The sequence below is a fragment of the Megalobrama amblycephala genome, linkage group LG4 (assembly GCF_018812025.1).
Source record: "Megalobrama amblycephala isolate DHTTF-2021 linkage group LG4, ASM1881202v1, whole genome shotgun sequence".
Lineage (NCBI taxonomy): Eukaryota > Metazoa > Chordata > Actinopteri > Cypriniformes > Xenocyprididae > Megalobrama > Megalobrama amblycephala.
In genome coordinates, this window is record NC_063047.1 from 51,846,160 (window position 1) to 51,864,119 (window position 17,960).

The window sequence follows — 17,960 nt, forward strand, 5'->3', positions numbered from 1 at the left end:
CTAATTCAAAGAACACAAACATCAGTGAGACAGGAAGGAATGAAACTAGCACTGTATACTAACCAGGCAAAAAGAGACAAGCAATAAATCTTTTCAAATTTATTTTCTAACCAGATTCACATGACAGCCGTTCAGTTTCTATTTCTAGCATCACAATTAAAATATGATTGGTGCTCAATATTACAATGCTAGGTTGTTCTGGGGGTCTGGATTTGTCATATTGCACCAGTTTACAACGGTTAACGGTGCCAACAGCAAATGGAATGTGTCACTTACCACTATCAAAGCATTGTCTGACATCCAGCCCTCCTCCAGCAGTGAAGTTTCTATAGAGAGTAGGGTTGTCTAGACCTGTACAGAGTTTATATGCGAGTTAATAGAGGTAGAAAATGCAATAATTATGACTTGCGTTTACACATGACAAAGAAATATGCGTGATGGATTCACCTTTCCTCTCGATGGCCTCAAGGAGCTTGAGCAGCATGGGCGGTGCCATCTCTGGTGGAGCGAACTGCTCTGTCAGGTCTAACAGAGTGCTTAAGCCTTAAGGAAAGAAAGTTAAACAATCATAAAAAAAGCCACCAGGTACCTTTGAGCAACACTACTAGCTTTTCATTAAGCACCAAACACCATCATTTCAAAGCCTCTAAAAAAAAACAAAAAAAAACAAGAACTTTACACCATGACCCACTCCACAGTCATAGGACGCTTAGATCAATAGACGTCTTCATGTATTTATGTGGTGCAGCAAGGAGCACATTTGGACAGCACATCTAAGTGTGTTTAAGGCTGGTGCTGACTGGTAGGATATGATTAAGTGTGCAGTGGAGGTGGACGAAAAGGATAAAATAAACAGACCATAATATGCAGCCTCTGGTGCTGGGTGGAGGGTTACTGAGATCTACAAGTCCAGGTGCGGGCATGAAAGGGCTGCGGGACTGGCTTGTGCTTTATTTGGATTCGGTGCACAGCATTTTAAAAGGCTTGGATTTCTAAAAGACTTGACTGTTAGCAGCGTCCGAGGCCACAGATCCAAACAGCATATTATGAATGGATTCCCTTTACAGAGTTTTTTTTTATAGAGGTATCAAGAAGATATTTACAGTTTGCAGAGTTTCTTAGAAGGAATGACTCAAACTAAAAGTTTGGAAGCTGTCTAAATGGAAAAACTAACCACACATAAGGAAATGGGTTTTGAAGCAATTAGAAATAATAGTCTTGTTTAGTCCCAAGGCTCTGGGACTTTTTTTGCCAGCCTGGGAGATAAGCAAAGAAAGTAGTATTGCTCATATCACACCCCTTCTCTTGAACTCCACTTTGAAAGGCAACAGCCATCTGGAGTCCATTACTGGCAAAGCAAAATCGAGCATAAGGAGTTATTCATTTTCTGAGAACTGTTGAACTCGAGGCAGGGGGAGCGAATGACAGATTCCTCATATAGAAATTTGGAGAGTAGTGCCACTTTGGTACGCCGCGCTGAGGGGTAACCTTGTGCCCAGACAGACACCTTATCCAGCCTGCTACTTCTTAGAATCCAGATTCAAAGCGCTGGGCTAATTATACCTTAGCTCGAAATGTTCCGGCCAAAAGTGACAAATATGGTTCTTGAATTTAACAGATTCTTAGCATTTCCCACAAGTTTGGTGAATTAGCTTAAGTCACTATGATGTCCTATGAAGTTATAACTGGCTCAGTTTAAGTCACACTATAGTGGTTTGTAATTACAAAAGTAAATAAATTGAGTCATAATGCACACCCAATTTCATCGTAGATCTGTATATTCCAAGAGCCTTGTATTTATTTACATGCATTGGATGGGCATTTCCACAGTGGATGCAGGGCTGAAAGGGGAGGGGGGATTGAGTTGCTTCTAAGTAACTCAGGGTGACTTGATACCACTGGCCTTCCATGGGGGTAGATTGAATGACATTTAGGATTGATGATAGAATAGTCCAAATGTTTTGGTTCAAGGTTCCACTATGTCCCTGAGACACCATCTCTAGGATCTTTAGTCTAGTTCTTTAGTTACCCAAGTTCCTAGGTGTTCGACCATGCAAGATACACTGCAATGGGAGGTTGTGTACAGGTCCAAGTTAAGAGCCTATCCAGTTTCACCCAGAGTCTGTTCTTCAGTGTAAGTCAGGCTGTCTAAACACTCTCCTCAACAAGCTGCGTGACGTTAAGTATAAGCAAGCAACACTAAGAACTAGGGGTGGAAGAGAAGAAGGAAAAAAAAAAAAAAAAAAAAAAAAAAAAAGCTGTGTGCGACTCCATTTAAGTGTAACGTAGCCTACTTGATTCTCAAAATGCTTTTATGACGCGAAATTAACGTAAATAGTTGTTCCTCTTTATTATTATTTATTAGACTACTTGCTTTTATGTTTTGAAGCTGTCTATAGCCTATATTTAAAAATAGTAATTTTTTTTTTCAAACTAGTAATGGACTACTTGCACTGAGCCTCGTGACGCATATCCGGTTTGAAATATTACGGCTCAGTTGTTTCCGATTATATATATTTTTCAATGCGCCGTTATCACATAGATAACTAAACCCCTCTTAAAACGAGAGTCCTCGGGATGATTTTAAATTCCAGACATATTCAGAGACAAGAGAAGAGATTCTGATGATTACCGTGTACAGACCTTTCCAAACTCAACGGAACTTTAAGTTTTAATCCAACATAAACTGTGATTCTTTCACCACAGGGTGTCAGCGCTCTAATAGTGATTGCGACGCTGCAGTGTGAGACGTGATAAATAAGATCAGAATGAACATAATATTTTAGTCTCTATTCTGTGCCATTTTTTCTGACAACTATTTATGTAATTCACACATTTATGCCAAAAATCCTAATAGTCAAGGTAGTTGCGCTGTCATTGCGTTATTGTTTAAGATTAATTAATAACACCGTTAAAGCAGTTATCACATTCATTCAACTATTTCAAACACTGGAATAAAAGAGCAGTTTTAACTTTTTTTTTGTTTGTCTTGCCATCGTGATAATGCGTTGTCACCCATCGTTACTACACTTACCATAGTAAAACAATGCACTTCCTGTGTTTATCAGTCAAATTCATTTAATAAATATTTCAGCAGGTTGAAGATAATTAATGTTAATGCAGAGAATATGATTAATTGTTTAAAAAACATTTCGCAGCCCTAAAATGTAGTAATAATCTGCGTTTTCACAAGAAGCTCTCTGTATATAAGTGCGCTGAACGCTGACCGGAAACGCTCGAGCCGTAATAAGTAGAAAGCGGAAGTAGCTGTGCAAGTAGTCCATTATTTAAAAAGTACTTATAATTACATAGACTATGTATTATATACATTAAAAAAAAAATACGTTTACGAAACTAATTAATTAATTAGAAAAAAAGTGGTTTAAGAATCATTTCGGAATCGGATCGGATCGTGAGGTGCCTAAAGATTCCCACCCCTACTAAGAACTGGGCAGTTCAGTGATAGTGTCGTGATCTCACGCAATATTACACTCACGCCAAGCACATCGACCCATGGCGAGTAGCAATAGTGGTAACTTAATGAGCATTATTGTGAACAATGCTCTGAAAGATCCACCTTAAAACACCTTCTGTTTCAAACTACTAGGCTTAATTTATCCAAGCTGTGCAGTTGAGATCACGCAATCAACCAGGCAATGGAAACAATTAAAGATGTATTCATGGTCAAGTCCAAGTGCAGTAAGACTTTATGGGTAAAGGGTAAACATTAGCTATATTGGTGTGTGAAAAAAAGAAGAAGAAGAAGAAAAAAAAAAAAGCTTAAAATGCCCCTAGTTCTCTACAAGAAACAGAAACATGCAGAAAGTGGCCCAGCTCAGATTGAGACAGCCAATCAGGGACTGCAAATTCTGGTTACTGTAGCAACACTTGGAAGAGGAAGAGGAAGTCTGAACATGTGTAGGGCCTGAATGTGTCGGTCCTTTTTTTTTTCTTTTTCCAATGCCATAGGATGCAAGGAACGGGACCACAGGTTAAGGAGGGGAAAGCAGCCGTCTGGGTTTTGTGGAACAATCTCAGTATGTCTGAAGCACAGAGTAAGATCAGAGGAGTTGCATATAGTGCTATAGATAGTTTCCTCAGCAGTTAATTTTAGGGGTCTACTCATGTATCTAGCATTTCCATCACTGACTAGTTGTTCTTTGAAATATCATTCTAGCAAACCACTAAGTGATCACATTTTCCCCATGAATCAAAGTTTTTAAGTGGTTAAACCTGCATTTGAGGACCAGTTTAACTGCTATCAATCATCAAGATGTAGCAGAAAGCAGTGTTTCCATTAGAGTCAGCTGCTCTGGTTGCTGTGAATATTTGTACTGTGTATGTTACATTTACTCTAACTCAACATTTTTTCCTCTTGGTAGCTTGACAGAAGCGGTCACTTCAAACTTGAGAAAAAGAAAAAGCTGTGTGAAGTTTCTGTTAACACTTCTGTTAACATTGTTAAAATGTTGGCGTTTCAATAAAAAACAAAAAACAAAAACAAATATCAACTGACATCTGTTTCATTTTGGTGAACTATCCCTTTAAAACTAAAAAGGAGTTGCTATTAACACAAACTTTGAATCTTAAATGGAAATTCAGACACTTTGGAGCATTATTAAACAAGTTCATGTCTCCTATAAATCATGTTTATGTAAATCAGTTGTATACATTAAATCTTCAAATATGCAGTGAAAGACAGAGACTACCAAAATTGTTATTAAATTGCCTAAATGAGGAAAATTCAGAGTCACCCCCTATTGGTTAAAAAGTATAAAACCTCAAATCAACAGAAGACAAAAAGGCGCTGCTTTAGTGATGGTTTGAAACATCTACTGTAATGGCAATTTGAGATTTTACAGTGATGAAACATTCAATGTAAAAACAGAGGGACAGCGTCTCTCCCGGGGCAGTGTGTGAAAATGCTTGACCTCAGATAGCACACAACAAACAATTACAGCACACAACATATCTGAGGCTACTAATCCAGGGTTACATGGAGAAATATTGCCGTGACACAGATGGGTTATTTCTGTGTTTTCAATCTTCATGCCCTGAAACAGCATGAATTCATTGTGATTTCCAGTTGCTTTAAGAGCTTAAATCTTGTAACAATCTCAAACTCCAGAAATGAAAATCCTTTTATTTCTTTTAATGAGTGTTTATTGTTTAGTTTGCATGCAGGGTTTACCTGTTCAGTGCTTGTTCACTGATGGCAAATCAATATTATATCATCAACACAACACACTCCTGCTGGGAATAATGAAATCAACTTCAGGTCTAATGGGCGTTTCACAGCACAAGCTTTTTGTTGTTAACAATGTGTTCACAGCAGGAGCAATGTGTGAGCATCAAGCAGGAAGCGTTGCATGAGCGGTAGTAAAGCAAAAGTTTTGGTGCTGCTGAGTCTATTTTGGCTGAGCTGCTCACGCTCAATTAAAATGACAGCACACTTTTGATGGACAAAATATGACTTGACAAAAAAAGCTCAAGACTGCAGTGTGAAATGGCCGTAAGATCAGATCTTAGTGTCTACATGGTACGCAACCGGTCTAGACTCTAGAAAAGGATGGGCATCTTTGGTCATGGAGGGCCACTGTCCTGCAGAGTTTAGCTCCAACCCTGATAAAAACTCACCTGCCTGTAGCTTTATAGTAATCCTGAAGACACTGATTACAAACAAACAAGCTAAATCAATGCCTTCAGGATTACTAGAAAGCTACAGGCAGGTACGTTTTTAATCACTATACTGTAACAAGAACTGTCCTTCAGATAAGGCGTTAAACTGAGGTTGTGACTCTCTCTATGGTCATTAAAAATCCCATAGCACTTCTCATAAAAGAGTAGGGATGTAACCCCGGTGTCCTGGCCTCCATTGGCCCTTACCAATCATGGCCTTCTAATAATCCCCATCCACTGAATTGTCTCCATCACTCTTTTACACACTCCACCTATGTGGTGTGTGTTGTGAGCGCACTGCACCGTTTTTCCGTGGCTGCCATCGCATCATCCAAGTGGATGCTGTACACTGGTGGTAGTTGAGAAGAGACCCCCCGATATGATTGTAAAGCGCTTTGGGTGTACAGTAGTACATAAGTGCTATATAAATGCCTCATTCATTCATTCATTCATTCATTCATTCATAATGGCTTCTATTTGTTTTTGTCATGCCGCTTGCATCTGGTGTAGACACAGTGATATGTTCCATAATAGTTGTATCATTTTGATACAATTTGGATCATTTCTGTGAAACACTGATGTCCAATTCATAAACAAATCAAACTTTAAAAATTTTTAATCTTTGCTTGTGAGTAAAAGTATACGGTGTGTAATGTCAGAATTATAATCAACGCACATTTTTCTTCAAAAAAAGAAAATAAATCTTTGAAAGTCTCAATTAACCAGTCACAAGATGTACATTTTAACCTAAGATCTTGATTTTTATATACGATGATATGGACATGCTACGTCAACTATCCGCGAAAAACCAAATATTTAGCCATTTGAAAAAGAAAAGAAAATGCCAAGTATGGACTTCTCGGAAAATCTTAGCAATGATTTAAATGACCCCCCCACCCCCCTATTTGAACAAACAATCCAAAGAAACTGAAAAGGCTTTACATCTGCTATGTTCTTTCCCACCACGTGTTTAGTTTGTATCTTACACAAACACTTCCATGTCCCCTCACATAACCAACATGCACACCAACAACAAATGGGGGATGGGGGCAGTACCAAAACTCAGTTATCCCTTTGTGCGCATTTCAGTTCTGCTTTTTTCCTGCTACTCTTGCTCCACCTCTTGCAATGTGTTGCTAATCCACCCAGCAGACATGCTTGTCCTTCAGTAAGAAGATTTGCCAATTCAGCCCTGTGTCTCTAGAGGCAACCATTAACAAAAACCACATGTACACACTCACGCACATCCCAATAAACACCAGCTTTCACCATGGTACCACCTCCATATGACGTCAACTCTACTGAAGTCCAGTCCTCGCAGTTTGACAAGATTTTTTTTCCCCAGTTTTTGCTCCACCACAATTTCAATGCACTTTTGACCTAGAGGCTTCAACAGATATGATCTCTTGTGACTTATGCAATGCACCACTTTATCCTACAGAAAGAGTCTTACTTCATCTGGGCTCAGAGAATCAATTTAAAACATAGTGGATGTTTAATGGCTGCTCCATACCCTGGCAAACATTGTCAACTGGATCAGCATTCTTTTCACTAGAGCTTTTCCGCCGCCTACTGCACCAATACTTAAAAGACGATTGTACTGATTCGTCATGATGCTAAATACAGCGACCAGGAACAAGCTGTTCAAGCTAAGCCACAGGAACGTGCACCATTACATGCACAGCCACAAACCAGTCCTGCCCCGGTTATAACCACCATGATCTAATGAGGGCCTTTACCCTGCATGGGAATGAAGTCTTTAACAGGGCAATAAACCTGGCTGGGCTTTGTCTATCATTTGTTGTCCACCGATGGAGAATATAATGCGAGTGTATAAATATCTCACTGGCCACTTTATTAGGTACACATGTTCAACTGCTTGTTAAATGCAAATATCTAATCAGTCATGTAGACATGGTCATGATGATCTGCTGCAGTTCCAACTGAGCATCAGAATGGGGAAGAAAGGTGATTTAAGTGACTTAGAACGTGGCATGTGTATTGGTGCCAGACGGGCTGGTGTATTTCAGAAACTGCTGATCTACTGGTATTTTCATGCACAACCATCTCTAGGGATTGCAGAGAATGGTAAGAAAATGAGAAAATATCCAGTGAGCAAATGCCTTGTTGATTCCAGAGGTCAGAGGAGAATGGCCTGACTGACTTGAGCTGTTAAAAAGGCAACAGTTATTCAAATAACCACTCTTTACAACCTAGTGTGCAGAAGAGCATCTCTGAATGCACAAAATGTTGAACCTTGAAGCAAATGGGCTACAGCAGCATAAGACCACACCAGGTGCCACTCCTGGCAGCTAAGAACAGGAAACTGAGGCTTCAATTTACATGGGCTTACCAAAATTACACAATAGAAGATTGGAAAAACAATCATGTATATATTATGTATTATAACCTCTGTGCTTCATTAAATAGCTGGGTAAATACATCAAAACTTTAGATGTAGCTTTTGTTTTCTCTGCAGGAAGTCTGGGGGGGGGGATTATATGGGTAAAAAAAAATCCATTTAAGAGGACAAATATCACAAATATGCTGATTTAAGTAGAAGCTCAATGTTGCATCGAGTGCTGAAGAGGCCCCTCGAAAAGGAGAAAAGCACATTATCTCAAACACCAGCTATGCCTTCCCCCAACTAGGTCACACTTTCAGTTAACTGCCACGGCTGACAGTTTTCACTCTCCTGGATAATTTTTTTGTTGTTTGAAACATTTTTATGGTTAATTCACTTGTGATGCCCTGCATTTAGTGCTCGTTTCAATTTTGTATACAATACGTATTTTTCAAATACTGCCATACTAGGGCGTAGGTGAAATAATTCCTGCATATATTCAATCTTTTTTTTGTTGTTGTTTTTTTTTTTTTTTTTTGCAGGATCGGTTATTGTTCAGACAGGACTGATCCAAATCCGATACGGTGTGTACTCATGCTTGATACGGTTAAGCTCCACAAAAGGCAAAAGAGGCACTGACGCACCATAAATGTTTTTGAAATCTACATGTTCTGTGTGTCTGTGAATGAGTGCTGCAGTTTTGTCTACTACACACATATACTGAAGCACAAGTGATGCTTGTGGGGTTTTCAGCATCTGATCTCTCATTATGAGGACACTCCACATGAACTTCATCTCCAGAGCTGCCCTGAGAGCTCACATAAACATTTTATTATTTAATTCAAGAAAAGCTAACGCCATGCATACACGCAGAAACTCAAAGTCTTCACGACAACTCATCATAATAAGTTTGGTTTAAATTATTACAAAAATATATTACCATTGCACAGTAGTGTACTTGTAATAATAATAATAATAATAATAATAATAATAAATTAAAAGATTTTTAAAGAATATAACAAGTTCTCATTCATGTTTTAATATGAACAGTAAATTTGCCAAAAATAAAAGGAATTATTACATTTTCATTCGATTACATTTTAAAAAGATTAACCAAACTGTGTTATAAATTAATTTGATTACCTCCATTTTTTTAAGTAACTTTGTATTTAAAATTAGTGTTTTTTTTTTTAATTAAGCCACAATAAACTTATATAAAAAGGTCCAGTCATTAAATAAATAAATACTGTGATATACCGTGAAACCACCAGAATCTTAAAAAATACAGTGATAGATTTTTGACCATACCGCCCAGCACTGCATTCTTGATATAAATGCTCACCACATTACATGGACCTTGCAACAACCACAAGAGATAAAGATAAAAGAACAGATAATAAGCATGTATAGTTTGTATAAATTGAATGCCCAGACTGAATCACCCTTGCAAATGGCATGCTAAAAGACTGCCATATCTCACGGAGTACAGGAATGCAGGCCTTGCTTGGACTTGTATGTATTACTAACCAGTTTTGATCCAACCACACACAAGGTTTGATCCCATCATCTATTTAAATTAGCCATGGAAACGCAGAATCCTGAACTCCATAATACCAGAACGAAGAACATTTAGCGGCTTTACTGAATGTTTTATATCTAAAAATCACACAAATACTGCATCATTAGCCCACCATTTTGAACATATTCCTTGTTTTTTTTCTGTCTAAAAGCTCCCTAAATCTAAGTGATGTATAATTTTTCCCCCAAATTTTTTAGTAAATTTAACTTTTATATTATGGATGTTCAAAACCACATATTTTCATAAAAGACTAGGAGTGGCTCACCTGATGCTAAAAGGACATGTTTTCTAAGAGTTTACATAACACACTTGGTCGTATATTTAAAAACAGCCAGCAAATGGACGTTTTAAAAAGTTTTTTTTTAACGATGTGTCTTAAACAACACTTGAGATGGGACACTCAAAGAAAACACTTGCCAAACATTCAGAACGGTTTAAAAATTGAAGGATTTAAAAATGTAAACCACTTAATTGCTAAAGAACAGCACGCAAACTATAGTACCACTGCTGAAAATATATCTAAAAGAAAAATATTAGAATAATTTATCACTGGTCGGTTGTTGGATGATTAGATGACAGGCATAACCATTGTGTCCTTAATTTATTCCGCTGTTTTGTGTCCATATTATTTGTTGTTGTATTATATTATATTGGTCATTGAAAAAAAAAAAAAAAAAAATCAACTGCTATAAAGCATGTTGGAAAGAATTCATAAACAGTGTATGTTTACCAGCTCAAAACTGTCATACTCCATGCAATAAAACAGAACAGTGGTGGATAAAGAGGAACTCTAATTTCCATAGTACAGAAGTTAAAGCCATAAAAGATCTCATTCCTTGTTTGGAGTCACGCACAGAAAAAGTTGGAACCGAAGTGAAGGAAAAACTGAGCAATACAATTTGTGGACCCAGAATGTAGTTGAAAGCTTTAACAAGAATGGGTTAACAATAAAACAAGAATTGCGCACAAAGCTGGGCTTGGCACATACGGATCCTCTCACTCTAGAGGCCCACAGAAAGGAGTATGTTAGTGTTTTAAAAAAGCCTGGGAGCCAAAACGGACAGAAATTCCACATCTGCTGTTCTCTTAAGTGAGTCTCAGCTGCTGAGAAAGAGAGAAAGACAGAGGTCCCATGCTAAAACACTCCCCCTCAATCAGGTCTGACCCAAGAAGAATAATCTAAAAATTCAAAGAGGAAGATGGAGAAATGAGAGGGCTAAGAAAAAATAAATAAATAAATAAATAAATAAATAAAAAAAAAAAAATAAAAATAAAAAAAAAATATATATATATATATTATATATATATATATATGCACAAAAACAAAACACTTTCACGGTAACGCATTTATTTTAATTTCTCAAGTAGTTTGTACAGAGTGCAGAGTCAACTCCATGACTCTAACATCCAACATCATAATAGGGTGCTATCTGAGCATACACAATTGCTAAACCGCAGAAAGCACGATTTTTCTGCCTGCCCCCTCAGTGTGCAATCTGAATGCAACGCACCTAAATAGTGAGAGGACAGATCAGAGTGGGTTTACCAATACAACATGGAAAAAAGCATAGAAACGGGGAAGGTGAATTCAGGGCAGGAAAAGGACTTGGGGGAGAAGAAAGAAGAAAAAAAAAAAGAAAAAAAAAATCATCATCCGTGGTTTGGGAATAATTTGGATACAAGAGATGATGTATCAAAACCAGGCAATTTGCAAGACCTATCAAACTATCATTGCGGCAAAACAGAGTATTTAGGGCCATTTACACAAACACATTTTTGAGGTTAAACACGAGACGCAGATCTAGAGACACGTTTTTAAAAGTTTAACTTCTTTTACCTTGAGCGCCACGTATAACAGTGTCATGCGCAAGATGCTACAAAAGATGCAAGAGTAATGGTTAAAGATGTCTGTCTAGTGCATGTTTACATGGAAAACAATGAAACATTCCAAACCAGGTGAACAAAATTCAATAATACAGGCATTTGCGAACTGCATATGAAAAGAGCTCAAAAAAAGCATAAAGAAATATCCAACGGCATCACTTACAATTTATGCAAAGATATGGTTCCCGCAAATATCGTCAATAATGCTGGCTTCCAAAAAAATTATATAGACAAGTTTGTGTGTAAGGAAATATTTAAAATGTGATTAAGACTGAAATCTCACAGCCATAAACCATACCACTATTTAAAGTGAACTGATGCGCCATCATTTCAAATGAGCTGCTTTATTGTAGACTCTGATTTTTTTTTACATTTAATACTATAAAGCTGCTTTCTATTGCATTATATAAATAAACGTGTACGTAGCTTGACTGAAGTGACGAATTACAGAGCTTTTGCAAACATATCCACGTCGCCGATGCTTTCTTAACAGCCGTTTTCTCATCGCTGTCATTTTTGTTGTACGTTTTTATTATTGAGAGGAAAGCGCACAGCATATATTTACATGTTCATCTAAACACAGCATTGTGGGTGGCGTCATGTGACCCTATGTCACTTTTCTACCATCGGGTCGAATGGTTCTAAGTTATTTGGTTAAAGATATATTTCCAGTTGAGCTTGGTTCGGCAAGGCACAATTACAAACTTTTCTCGGCCCGGAATTCTCCTGTGCTGGTAGAATATTATAATAAACACTTAGGAGGAAAAACAAACTGCTGAATTAGTTAAAATTTGTGAGATGTGTCTTTTAGACATTACATAATTTCTTATGCTGTGAGTCTCTGTGACATTTTCCTGTACATAGTCAGTTCTATTTCTGTGTGGTGCCTTAAAGGGTTAGTTCACCCCAAAATGAAAATTCTGTCATTAACTACTCACTCTCATGGCGTTCCACACCCGTAAGACTTTCATTCTTCTTCGGAAACAAATTAAGACACATGCTGCGTAACACAAAAGAATTAACCTCATTGTTTACGCAGCACAAACTGGAAGAGGTTTGGTTGAGCTTGTGCTTATGTTTGCTGACCAATGTTTACATGCGAGTAAAAGCCAAAATTAAATCTGTTCATCATAACAAGCGATCGAATCTCTTCAGAAAATTTGGACTAAACCACTCGATTCATATGGATTCATTTTCCAATCTCTTTATGAAGTTTTTGAAATGTCAAAGTGGTAAGTTGCAAAAGCAGTCTATGGAAGGAAATCTGACAGCATTCTATCAAAATATCTTAAAGGTGCCGTAGAACATTCTTTCACAAGATGTAATATAAGTCTAAGGTGTCTCCTGAATGTGTCTGTGAAGTTTCAGCTCAAAATACCCCATAGATTTTTTTTAATACATTTTTTTAACTGCCTATTTTGGGGCATCATTAACTATGCACCGATTCAGCGCGCGGCCCCTTTAAATCTCTCTAAAAAATATATAATGAGCATGTACATCATGAATCCATTTTATGAACCGTGTTTTTGCTTTATCCTGAACCACTACAGTACACCTATAATAGGCGTTTATATTCTGACTATTTTAGACTGGGTTGGTCGGCATTGCTGCGGAGTAGAACAGTACCTGCATAATTCGTCATAGACAAACAGAGAGAAGTGGCTCCGGCTAGAGTGTTCCTCCACAAGATGTATGCAGTTCTGTTTATCAACCGCTAGAGCGCCAAAAGTTATGGACTGCAGCTTTAAGCACTGGACAGCACTCACTTTAAATTCTTCTTTTTCATTTTAATGAAAAGAGTGGCAGGAGAAAATACTTTTCTAAATGAGCTCAGCTAGCTCTAGAGATTCACCAAGGAATAACATTTATGTCAAATAATGACACATTACCACACAGTGTCACATAATACCTCAAGCATCAATATCGAGAATGAGGGGCATTTTCTGACATTTCACTTCTCTCTGCACTGATTCTTTACGCAACAATTACGCAAATAGATTGAGGGCATTCAAAAGAAGAGAAAAAAAACAAAAACATAAGGTAGTCATTTCAATTGAGGAAGAGAAACCAAAGATTTTCTAGCAAGGCTGAAATGATCTTCCTAAAAGTGTACAGTGTAAAACAGCATCAGATTTCAATGTTAATGTCCCATTGTAGATTACAAAAATAATTACTGCCAAGTCAAAAGTGCTTGGGTTTGAGAGCTGGAATTTTATCTGGAATTTTATGTGGTTTTAGTGATGAAGTGGAGGATTGGGTTTGAGTCCTCCTGGTTCTAGTGTGTGAGCAGCATAATGCCATGAGCTCTGGCCGTCTTCCATATCTGCTTCTGGTTTACATTCCTCAAAACTCCATTCTCCAAGTCTCAGCCCCTGTCCAGCGTAAGCTTCCTCTCCCTTCCCTTAACATGGACATGGAACAGTCATTCAGGAAAAAAAGAAAAAAGAAAAAGAGGCCATAGTATCACTTTAGCCAGTTATGCAGCTTAAGCAATCTTGACCACCTGGAAAAAGTTAGCTGGGCTTCAAACAAAAAAAAAGCTCTCACCAAAGATTAAAAAAAAGTTATGTACTCATGTTCTTATGCATCAAACCACAAAGGACAAGGAAGTAGCACACAAGTTGATTTTGAGTGACTTATCTCACTTATGATCTATGTTCCATTAATCTGAAAAACTCATCTCTAGTTTAGTTGTCACCATGGCAACTGAGCGTGTCTTTCTGGTTCTTATTAAGAACCTAAAGCAAACAAGCCTCAAAAGCTACACTGTGAAAGTGCCCTTAGAATCTGTATTGTTGGATCGAAACTACAGATCAAGAGAGCTGGGTGATTTTAAAGGAGTCATAGGGGGCTCTAAGCACACATACTGTGGCTGTGCGAAAGATGCAGCAATGCCAGACAATTACAAACTACTGTGTGCAAGCCTCCATCCAAATCTGGGCTTCCTGCCATGTTTGCAATTACGAACCATAGCCCAGTGCAAACCTTAAACAGCCTTAAATATTCAGGCGACATTTGTGAGCTGCAGCTATAAATCCAATCTCTTGATGAAATGGTGGTGTAAAATCTGGTCACTAGTTACGAAAATGGAATAAGTGGTGAGTGGGTATTTTAAGAGAGGTATGTGGGTTTGGCATCAGCATGAATGGATCTAGTTAAGTAAAAAAAGGGTACGTTAAAATTATGCACCAACCAAGCTAAAATGACAATTTTTATACTGTCAATAAATGAAGATCTGCTTTGTGACCACTGGTTAAGGTCAACTCTGGTGACCAAATTAAGAAAGATAGAGGGTTTAAGACATAAATACTTTGAATCATTTCCATCATATGCAAGGCATGTTTGAGTCCAGTTAGCAACATTTCCAGACCCCGGGATGTGGCAAAAAGGCTGAAAATAACATTTAGGGAAAAAAATTTAAGATCACTCACTTTGCTCAGAGTCCGAGTCTGGCCTTGCGGGCCCAGGAGCCACAGGTAGAGGCCTTGGGGGCCTTGGTTTGGGAGTTGGTGGAGAAATCTTTTTCTTGCCGATGAACTCCACATACGTACCAGGAAAGTCCCCCTTTTCTTGAGTGGTTTCATTAAAGCCAGGAAGCCATCCGATTTCATCTGGTCTCTCCTCCATGCCCTCTACGTAACCAACTGACAGTAGTGCACCCTTATTGACTGTAAGAATGTCCCCTACATGCAGATCAATATCCTCCTCCCTTTCTTTCTTATAGTCATAAAGAGCTCTGTACTGATATCCTTCTGCGCTCATTTTGATGGTAAAGTTTTGGTATCAGAAAAATGATAATGACAGCTCAGAAAGGTTCTTTGAACCAATAATTGTATGAGAGCAAGAATCAAAGAAAAAAAAGGTTTTATCCAAAGACTTTAAGCCTTTGTTATCATTATCATCCACACTGGATAGTCTCTCTGGAAAAGTGGATTATGTGAAACTAATAGTCCAATGATTGGGTGCACCTTCAAGGTGCTTCATACAGACTCTTCCCATCTGTGTGAGGCCTGTTCGTGTGGATCTTACAGAGTAACTCGAACCTGCAACACAGAAGAGAAGCCATTTTACACATGCCACACAAAAAGCACTTCAACTCAACTTCCATGGTGAAAACACTAGTAAATATACCCTTGTTACAAATTATTTGATCAAATAAAAACAAATATTTTAATACCACAATGCACGAGTTCTTTTTTTTTTTTTTATAGTAGCATAACAGTACAAACAAAAATAGATTAATAATAATAATAATACGTTACATATATATAGCGCTTTTTTGGGTAACGTTACTCAAAACGCTTAGGTTATATGTTATAAATGTGCAGCAGCTTAATAAACTAAGAAAGCGTCAAAAGGAAATGCACACAGAAGTGTAGATAAACACTTTTTGAAAAAGTGTGAATTAAAGAACAAATGGCGCAAAAGAAACTCCAAAGAGTCAAAATGCTGACCGAGCAAAACTCTTCTTTGAGTTTCATGTGACAGATTACGATTATTAATCGGCGCAACATTAACATCGAACATGATTAACTTTGCCAAACATAAACCGAATACATTCAAAAGGCAATTAAAGTGCAAGTTTATAGAATTAAAATGCAATATTAATACAAAAACCACAGTCAAATCAGATAAAAATCACACACAGCAGATCTATTAAAATCGACCTTACTGCCTTACCGCATGACGACTCAATACATGAGGAGCTGATATAAAACGCTTAAATGTATAGGTTTATATTAATTCTTCATGGTCGGGGTTAGCATATTAGCTAATGTTAGCCTTAAACAACATGACAGATTATTATTAGTGAACAATATCATTGTATACGTAAAATAACATTAGAAAGATTACAACTTAATTTACGAAGCTAAATGTACAGTTGCGGTAGAAAATAATTCGCCATTGACAAGTAAGTTAGTGAAGCGGAGACTCTGTAATAGGATTCAGATGGGACACGCTGTACTGGAACAATCGACACAGTAAAGCTATCCTGCCAAACCTCCCGTAATCTCAACGTTACAATACACACCCAACCTAAATACATTGCACATTTCATAAAGCAAGCATACCTACCGAACAATGGTTGAAACAGAGAGAAACTGAAGTATATCTGCGAACTTTAGTAAGTTGTAAGGGGCCCGTTCATGAAAACCAGGGCCGAGAAAATCTCCTTCGCTTCCCGTAACTCCAGTTTACACCGCTCTCCAACAAATCCACCCACCACAAACGCTATAAAACACTCCTCATACGACGCTTCTTCGGAGAAGTAACATCCAGCAGTGGGGTTAATTTCAACCCGCTAAATGAGTTGTGTGTTTTTTTTTTTTTAATTCTTTAACTTAATGTTTGAGCTCGTTTCCCGACAGTAAAGCCGACTCCGCCCGAGTCACCACACACTGAATCCCCTCAATGGCAGAAACAGCAGAACGCAAACCACGCCTTCTAGGTTGCGTCAGCGCCTCAGCGCCAGTCCTCCTTCACACCCATACATTATCCACCTTTTTCCTGTCTCGGCCGATTCATAGCGAAATTTTCCGAGCTGGTAATCTAACGTTAAACATATGAAAATGGTTGTTTAAAAAAAGCACATGGCTCCATAGTGCCATCACTTCACAGTGTCGCAATGACCACAATGAGTGCATAGATGTCATGAAGTTGCCTGAAGTTAGCATTGAAAACAGATGGGCGCTCATTTATACATACTGCAGCTCCCGATCAGGTGAAGTTCGGGGAGTTTTGTCCTCAAAATGATACCTTGGATTATTCTAACTGCTGAAAGGCATGTTCGTTTTCTCTTGTCAGACTTTGGCATAAAATACAAGGCAAATGCCATATGGTCACGTATACGGATATTCTTTTTAGATTTGCTGGTGCTCAAAACGTACTTTCCAGGAATTTATTAAGTTTATTGCTGTTGTTGTGGCAGCCAAAAACAGCACAGCTTAACCCTGCGCTGATTTTTTTTTTTTTTTTTATCATGTTCAAAAAGTTCCTGTTTAATTAATTCAGTCGATCTTTTTGCCCCTTTTTAACAATGGGTTCAGATGGAGACCAGAACAGGACAGCTCAGGAAAAATGTGGATACGGTGTGAAGTTACATAATTTCCACATGGGGGGTGTTTTGAGAGCTCGATTTTAGTCGTGATAACCTTAAAGGTCCCGTTTTTCGTGTTTTTTTTTAAAGATTTGATTGTGTTTATAGTGTGCAATATAACATGTGTTCATGTTTCGCGTGTAAAAAAACACAGTATTTTTCACATAATTTACTTATCTGTATACCGCTGTTTCCACTGTCATAAAAACGGGCTGATGATTTCCTTGTTCTATGAAGTCCCTCCTTCAGAAATACGTAACGAGTTCTGATTGTGCCAGCGGTTCCTGTGTTGTGATTCGACAGCAGCTTAGCACACCCAGAGCCATAGCTCTATGGCTCTGAGCACACCTTGCCCGGAAAGGTCATGCCTCTTACCA

General features: G+C 38.0%; 1 protein-coding gene across 2 annotated transcripts in view; it reads right to left on the reverse strand.

Annotated features, from left to right (window-relative positions):
* pik3r1 (phosphoinositide-3-kinase, regulatory subunit 1 (alpha)) overlaps positions 1–16,936 on the reverse strand; it is a 28,384-nt gene extending 11,448 nt beyond the window's left edge. Inside the window, exons 1-4 of one of the 2 annotated variants that reach the window (XM_048189910.1) lie at positions 16,563–16,936; positions 14,918–15,529; positions 448–543; positions 277–351 (exon numbers count right to left, since the gene is read on the reverse strand). In XM_048189910.1, coding sequence (XP_048045867.1) covers positions 277–351; positions 448–543; positions 14,918–15,248 — 502 coding nt within the window. In that variant the 5' untranslated portion in view covers positions 15,249–15,529; positions 16,563–16,936. The remainder of the gene's footprint in view (positions 1–276; positions 352–447; positions 544–14,917; positions 15,530–16,562) is intronic. The other variant, XM_048189909.1, reaches the window with a different exon arrangement.
* Positions 16,937–17,960: the final 1,024 nt, after the last annotated feature.